The 8,171-nt window shown below is 48.5% G+C and overlaps 1 protein-coding gene across 1 annotated transcript; it reads left to right on the top strand.

Annotated features, from left to right (window-relative positions):
* The first annotated feature begins 2,205 nt into the window (after window positions 1–2,205).
* On the top strand, window positions 2,206–6,544 carry LOC146360540 (uncharacterized). The gene has a single exon (XM_084922765.1). It carries the CDS (start codon window positions 4,282–4,284, stop codon window positions 5,932–5,934), a length of 1,653 nt encoding a protein of 550 aa, XP_084778891.1. The 5' UTR covers window positions 2,206–4,281; the 3' UTR covers window positions 5,935–6,544.
* The last annotated feature ends 1,627 nt before the right edge of the window (window positions 6,545–8,171 follow it).

Raw genomic sequence — 8,171 nt, 5'->3', positions numbered from 1 at the left:
GTCTCCAACTTCACCTCCAGTGCAGTCTCCAACTTCACCTCCAGTGCAGTCTCCAGTGCAGTCTCCAACTTCACCTCCAGTGCAGTCTCCAACTTCAACTCCAGTGCAGTCTCCAACTTCACCTCAAGTGCAGTCTCCAGTGCAGTCTCCAACTTCACCTGCAGTGCAGTCTCCAACTTCACCTCCAGTGCAGTCTCCAGTGCAGTCTCCAGTACAGTCTCCAGTGCAGTCTCCAACTTCACCTCCAGTGCAGTCTCCAGTGCAGTCTCCAGTGCAGTCTCCTACTTCACCTCCAGTGCAGTCTCCAACTTCACTTCCAGTGCAGTCTCCAACTTCACCTCCAGTGCAGTCTCCAACTTCACCTCCAGTGCAGTCTCCAGTGCAGTCTCCAGTGCAGTCTCCAACTTAACCTCCAGTGCAGTCTCCAACTTCACCTCCAGTGCAGTCTCCAACTTCACCTCCAGTGTAGTCTCCAACTTCACCTCCAGTGTAGTCTCCAACTACAACTCCAGTGCAGTCTCCAACTTCACCTCCAGTGCAGTCTCCAACTTCACCTCCAGTGCAGTCTCCAGTGCAGTCTCCAACTTCACCTCAAGTGCAGTCTCCAGTGCAGTCTCCAACTTCACCTGCAGTGCAGTCTCCAACTTCACCTCGAGTGTAGTCTCCAGTGCAGTCTCCAGTACAGTCTCCAGTGCAGTCTCCAACTTCACCTCCAGTGCAGTCTCCAGTGCAGTCTCCAGTGCAGTCTCCTACTTCACCTCCAGTGCAGTCTCCAACTTCACTTCCAGTGCAGTCTCCAACTTCACCTCCAGTGCAGTCTCCAGTGCAGTCTCCAACTTCACCTCCAGTGCAGTCTCCAGTGCAGTCTCCAGTGCAGTCTCCAACTTCACCTCCAGTGCAGTCTAAAGTGCAGTCTGCAACTTCACCTCCAGTGCAGTCTCCAGTGTAGTCACCAACTTCACCTCCAGTGCAGTCTCCAGTGCAGTCTCCAGTGCAGTCTCCACGTTCACCTCCAGTGCAGTCTCCAGTGCAGTCTCCAACTTCACCTCCAGTGCAGTCTCCAGTGCAGTCTCCAGTGCAGTCTCCAACTTCACCTCCAGTGCAGTCTCCAGTGCAGTCTCCACGTTCACCTCCAGTGCAGTCTCCAACTTCACCTCCAGTGCAGTCTCCAACTTCACCTCCAGTGCAGTCTCCAGTGCAGTCTCCAGTGCAGTCTCAGACTTCACCTCCAGTGCAGTCTCCAACTTCACCTCCAGTGCAGTCTCCAGTGCAGTCTCCAGTGCAGTCTCCAACTTCACCTCCAGTGCAGTCTCCAGTGCAGTCTCCAACTTCACCTCCAGTGCAGTCTCCAACTTCACCTCCAGTGCAGTCTCCAACTTGGCCTCCAGTGCAGTCTCCAGTGCATTCTCCAACTTCACCTCCAGTGCAGTCTCCAACTTCACCTCCAGTGCAGTCTCCAGTGCAGTCTCCAACTTCACCTCCAGTGCAGTCTCCAGTGCAGTCTCCAACTTCACCTCCAGTGCAGTCTCCAGTGCAGTCTCCAACTTCACCTCCAGTGCAGTCTCCAACTTCACCTCCAGTGCAGTCTCCAGTGCAGTCTCCAGTGCAGTCTCCAACTTCACCTCCAGTGTAGTCTCCAGTGCAGTCTCCAGTACAGTCTCCAGTGCAGTCTCCAACTTCACCTCCAGTGCAGTCTCCAGTGCAGTCTCCAACTTCACCTCCAGTGCAGTCTCCAGTGCAGTCTCCAGTGCAGTCTCCAGTGCAGTCTCCAACTTCACCTCCAGTGCAGTCTCCAGTGCAGTCTCCAACTTCACCTCCAGTGCAGTCTCCAGTGGAGTCTCCAGTGCAGTCTCCAACTTCACCTCCAGTGCAGTCTCCAGTGCAGTCTCCATCTTCACCTTGTGGACAAGAGATATTTTATTTTGTATTCTCATGGTGACAATTTATAATCAGAACTATCATTGATCAATCATTCATCATTGTTGAACCAGTTGACAGAATAATCTCTGAATTATATCTATGGTAATCTGAGCAAAATATTAATGTATGCATATTATCATCACTTTAATTAGTCTGTTGTTGTTCTCTATTATTCTATCTGCTTAAGCTGTTGCAAATGATATCCATATCATTGTATTCACACCTCTCGAAGCTGTGGGTCCAGTAGGGGCCTTCTACATTCACTTACACACAGATTCAGGCCTACACCAACATGCACATAGAGAGTCATGGAAAGTGCGCACGTTCACTCCCGCACGTACTAAGAACAGGGAGGTCGTCTCAGGACAATCTCTCGGTTGGACACACAGTCTCACAAAACTGCACAACATATCACACACTTGTTTGTCTCGAAAGTAGTATTGGATGCCTATATAAGGAGAACTTTGGAACTGTTATCATTTCCAGTAAGATCTAGCTGTGATGTCATCAGGGTAATATAAGGATGGGGAGCGTTCTGCTCGAGGAAGATTGTAAGATTGTTGTTGCAAGTTTCTTCCCACACTCTGCGCAAGTGTGTAAATAAAGATCACTATTTTTGGCACCTACCTGGACTCAGTCTGCTTACTTCTCTTGCCCAAATCGAACGAGTTTTCAACAATTCTTGGTGCCGAAACCTGGTTGGGGAAGAGAGGAGCGTGCGGCTTGGAGGTGCCAAAGGGACGGAAGGCCAGCAGCTTATCTGAGTGACACGCCAGGCGAACTAGAAGGTGAGTGCCACCTGTTGATTTTTATCCAAAGGCGCTAAATTGGAAGTTAAAACTAAATTTAATAATATTCACTCAGTATGGGCTTCTGGTGTCTGTCCATAGTGATTTTGGGGTAATTAGTGCTAAAAGCAGGGAATATTGGACTGACTAAATTTATTGCTGTTTATTTTGGGGGGAATTTTGAGTTAAGAGGTTATGTGTTTAAGTCAATACGGTGTGTGTTTAAAGTGATGTGGGTTGACTGGGGAGGCCAGCCAGCCAACCAGTAGTTTAGGGTATTCGGTCTGATTGATCAGCAGAACGCGGTTCGGGCGTCGAAATAACCGCGGGCTAAGACCCGGGAGTGATGCTTATAATACACTTGAATAAATTGTCTTAGGACTGGGGCGCGGCCCCTAAGAGCGCAGTTGCTCAGCGTGTGGCGGCGACCCCTGATCGTGGACGCACGGTCAGGTTAAAAGCTCGGGTGGTACCCGGGGGATTTCGAGCCCCCCTTAAAAACTAAAGTGATCAAGGGGATCACTTTCCTTACTGCGCTGTTTGAGTGACAGGGTGCGACCCGGCTGTGACTATTTAACGTCGGGGACTTGTGAACTTTAAGTAAAGCCAAAAGCGTGAACTGTGATATTTCACGTGGCTGGTGGAGGTCCTTGTTGCCTGGCGGGGAGCAGTTATAAATTAAGTAGGGCTTAGGAATCTGACCGCTCTCGGCGGGGGCGTCCTCGAAGCGGGTTTAATTGATTAGCAAGGCGCGGCCCTGGGCTGAAAGATGCTTTTAAATTAGTCAAAAAACTTAGGAATATCGGTAGAGAAATAAAGAAGATAAGCTGTTCTGGCATATGGTGTTTTCATACGTTTATATGGGCCCATGTGTAAATAATGTGTAAATAAAGTGTAAATTAGCGGTATAAACTGTCTGTTGAATTTCTCCTGTGTGGTTGCAGAGTGAAAAAAGGAAAACTCTTTTCTTTTCTCTCTCTGAGAGGAGGAGAGGGGGCTCTGTGGGGAGCTCTGTGTGTGTGTACTTGCTGGCTTTGTTCCATCTCCCTACTTCTCCATTTCTCTGCTTCTCAGTTTTCTTTTTGGGTAGGTGAAGGTGTGTTTCAGAAGTGTGGTGAAAGGATTTCAATATATTAAATAAACTAAATCTTGTAGTCTTGTGTTTGTGATTTCCTAGTGTATATAAAGTCTTTTAAAGATCGGGTGAGTCTCTCGCTATAAGGAGGGAAACGGCGTGCATAGTAGATTGACTGGATTATTCTCATGTGTGAAAACTTTGTAGTTGTTAGGGAAGTGAATGTGAGAGTGAATTTTTGCTGGCTTTGGGTGCTTAAATTGTTGCAGTAGACGTTTGTGAAGTTTTGTCTTGAAAGGAGCATTAGTGTGTGTGTGTGTGTGTGTGTGTGTATGTGTGTCTGTGGGCGGTCTCTCCCCGGCTAGAGCCTAGCGGAGGTTAAGCTTGACCAGCTTGAGGGATTCTGACTGCCGAAAGGGGAACTACAGTGAGGCAACCCCAAAGGGAGGAGCCTAAGAGCGGCCATTTTGGTAAAGGTAAGTGAGGTCGAAAAGCAAAATGGCTGAAGAGGAAAACGTGACCCCTGATGGGGGAAAGAGATACAAGCCACTGAAGGACCAAATACAGCAATTGAAGAAAGCAATTAAAATTACTGCTGAGGGGACTTCAAAGGAGATTGCCCGCCAGTGTCAAGATCTGGAAAGAGAAGTGAAGGAATTATGTGAAAATCAACAGAAGACATTGGAGGACAGAACTCCTCTTCACTCCATCTTCCAAGTTGAAGGTGAGAAATGTGAGAAGAGAATCAAAGAGCTTGAAGAGGAACACTTGGGACGTTTTCAAGGGAGAAAAGTGAAGGCAGAAAAGAAGCTCATGATTGGAAAACAAAATAAGTATTGCAAGCTTATGATTGTCTCCCAAGGCGTTTCTCACTGGATGCAAGAGGAAGTGAATGACACCAAACCAGTCTTAATAAAAGAAGCCGAGGCTGAGGGAATATTATATCCCAGCCTGAAGGAATTCCTGAGTGCCCCACCCCCTCCTTATATCTGTCCAGTGGTGACTTTGGAGGGTGGCACCCTGTGGGGGCCGGGAGGAAAAACAGGAACAGTTAAAGGAGGAATTGTGGAAGTACAGGAGAATCCTATACCATCGACATCTGCTCGGGGCAGAGAGGAGGCAGACACAAGAGTGGCGCAGCCTCAATCAGTGGCACCTACACAAAAAGTGATGCAGCCTCAATCAGTGGCAGCTGCATCAGAGGTGAGTCAGCCCCACCCAGCTGCTGGGACATCACAAGGAATTACTACACGGGGGGTGATCTTGATCCCTCCCTCTCTTTTCAGCCCAGATGGAGCTACAGAAGAAGCTCAACCTGTGGCTTTCACGAGTACAGGTCAGGTGACACCGCAACAGCCCATCCAGGGAAATGCATCCCAGGAGGTCTGGACTTCAGAGGAAGATTCACCTTCACTGCAGTTTCAGAGGCAGCCATTAAAGGCGAACCAAAAAACCAGTCAGAGGTCAAAGGTTGACAACCCTGAGGAAGAACAGTGGCAGGGCCATGTTGTTGGGAAAATATCTGACAACCGGGAGGCCGTGATAAAGTTGGAACAGACCTTGAAAAGACTGGAGGAAGAAGGCGTAGCAACACCACGGCTATTAGCACAAACGCTTGAGGCATTGGAAAAGGACTTGGCGACCTCTATAAGACAATCACGAAAATCTAGAGAAGTGTCGAACCTGGAAATGGGAGGACTCGCCCCAAAGTTTCAGGGTCTCCCAGGAGTGAAGACGCTTCGCTCTGGGAGGGTTCTGGAAGAAGTAAGAGACAAAAGACCGTCGATCTTTGAAAAGAATCGGAAGCAGAACGTTGCATTGCAAACCGGAGAAGGGCAGTGTGACATAGAGGAGGAATTGCCCCTCACTATGCCTTTACTGACGGGTTCACAGGGCGAACCAGTCTACCATCCCTATAATATCAGAGATCTTGAGGCTCTGGTGAAGCAGCTGCCCCCGATCACAGAGGGAGGAGCGGCTTGGTTGAGAAGACTAGGAAGTCTTACAGAAGGAGAAGAACTTGCCCTGGGAGATTTTCGTGCTATCGGTGGGAGGACCTTCAGAGGTGGAGGCCTCGCAGACGTGGAAGAGATAGCAAGAACTGTATGCCAATGTGGACAAGAGATATTTTATTTTGTATTCTCATGGTGACAATTTATAATCAGAACTATCATTGATCAATCATTCATCATTGTTGAACCAGTTGACAGAATAATCTCTGAATTATATCTATGGTAATCTGAGCAAAATATTAATGTATGCATATTATCATCACTTTAATTAGTCTGTTGTTGTTCTCTATTATTCTATCTGCTTAAGCTGTTGCAAATGGTATCCATATCATTGTATTCACACCTCTCGAAGCTGTGGGTCCAGTAGGGCCTTTTACATTCACTTGCACACATATTCAGGCCTACACCAACATGCACATAGAGAGTCATGGAAAGTACGCACGTTCACTCCTGCACGTACTAAGAACAGGGAGGTCGTCTCAGGACAATCTCTCGGTTGGACACACAGTCTCACAGAATTGCACAACATATCACAAACTTGTTTGTTTCGAAAGTAGTATCGGATGTCTATATAAGGAGAACTTTGGAACTGTTATCATTTCCAGTAAGATCTAGCTGTGATGTCATCAGGGTAATATAAGGATGGGGAGCGGGCTGCTCGAAAAGATTGGAAGATTGTAGGGTGGCTGTTGCAAGTTTCTTCTCACACTGTACTGTGTGTTTTAATAAAATAATTTGTGTTGACCCACTATGGACTTCCAGTCGTATGTCTCTTCCCCAAAAAATCGAACCATGACACCAACCAAACGATGTCCCCTATGCAAGGGTGCGAAATGCTCTCTCTGATGCAGTGCGTGAGAAGTATCCGACCCATAATATTGGCACTACACCTAGGATTGTTTGGAGCCCAGAACATTCCCCTAGAGAGTTTATAGAGCATGCAAAAGAACAGTGGATTCTCCAAACTGGAGAGCATCCTGGGCAAGATGGGGAATCTCGGGCGTGGTTCCGATGTGCAGTGTTAGCAGGTCTGCCAGAACGAGTGAGAGCAGATCTACAGAAGAATCCAGACTTTGCGGTGGCGGATTCAGCAAAATGGGAGAGGCATATCATACATCGACTTGAGCTGGAAAGAGACGAGGTGAACAAGAAAAAACAGGAGCTGGAGGAGGCACAAGGGCAGTTAGTAAAATTGAAATTGGCTGAGGCGAGAGAAAAACTAAACGAAAAGAAAAAGGAAAACAAAGATGGAGCTAAGAAGATGCTGGTGGCGCAGCCACAGGGCAATCCGGAGCCTGATTGGCCAGATTTGGATCCGGTTCTGTACCCTGATGACCGATGGCCCGCCAATGGACCAAGGCAAGGAAGACCCGCGGGGAATTGGGGGGCTACTAGGTCGTTGAGGGGGCGTGGTGGATCTCAAAGAGGAGGCGGACCAAGGGGCCGTGGTCTGGGGGGACCTATGCTGGACCCGAATGTATGCAGAAGGTGTGGAGGACGAGGACATTGGGCTCGTGATTGTCCTACACCACGACAGCTAGAACTTGGTTATCCATCTCCACCCCAGGCACAGGGAGCTCTTCGAGGCAGAGTGGTCCAGACAAGGGGACATCAAGCTCCAAACCCAAGCATGGCGCCGGTGGCTCAGTATCCCCTGGCCTACTGGGGCGGAGAGGAGGAGCTGTACTGACGGGACCCACAGAGACAAGACGACATGGGAATGGCAGATCCGATGTTGTCAATGAGTGTCGAAGGGACTGAAATGACCTTCCTTGTGGACACTGGAGCTACTTACTCAACGCTGAGACAAAGACCAAGCAGTGTCACACTTTCCGAACACACGGTTAGTGTGGTGGGTTTCTCTGGGGTTCCAATGACTCTGCCAATAACCAATCCAGCCCGGACGGTGCTGGGAAATCAGACATTGAAGCACAGTTATGTGGTGTCTCCTCAGGTGCCAGTGAATTTGATGGGCAGGGACCTGCTCATTAAATTGGGAGCCACTGTCATGTGCTCAGCTGATGGATTAACAGTTACACTTCCAGGAGGAAAAGAGTTTCTGTGCCTGGGGACAATTTCAAAGAACCAGTATTTGCTGAAAGACTGTGAACAACCTACAGCTGACATTTACTGGGGTCGGTTGGTGGATGAAGGCATTTTGAGACTGTATCAGCTGTGGAAACCTTGGATTATGGCCTTGGCTGTCTATTCTTTTCCGCGAGATCCATGCCACGTGACCCTCTATTATGATAAGAATGAGGATGAAATTTATAGGGACCAGTTCCAGACTGAACTTGAGGGTCAGACTTGGAACATACGCTCTCAGAACATCTATGTTGGTCCTGAAGGCGTCGCTGCAGGAGTAAATTTAACCGA

The sequence above is a fragment of the Perissodus microlepis genome, unplaced genomic scaffold, assembly GCF_051167445.1.
Source record: "Perissodus microlepis isolate ML-2025 ecotype Zambia unplaced genomic scaffold, ASM5116744v1 scaffold_32, whole genome shotgun sequence".
Lineage (NCBI taxonomy): Eukaryota > Metazoa > Chordata > Actinopteri > Cichliformes > Cichlidae > Perissodus > Perissodus microlepis.
This window is presented reverse-complemented; position numbering and strand designations above follow the sequence as displayed.

What these genes read in the sequence shown, in the direction of transcription:
- LOC146360540 (XM_084922765.1), top strand. Translation starts at nt 4,282, where the DNA reads ATGGCTGAAGAGGAAAACGTGACCCCTGATGGGGGAAAGAGATACAAG.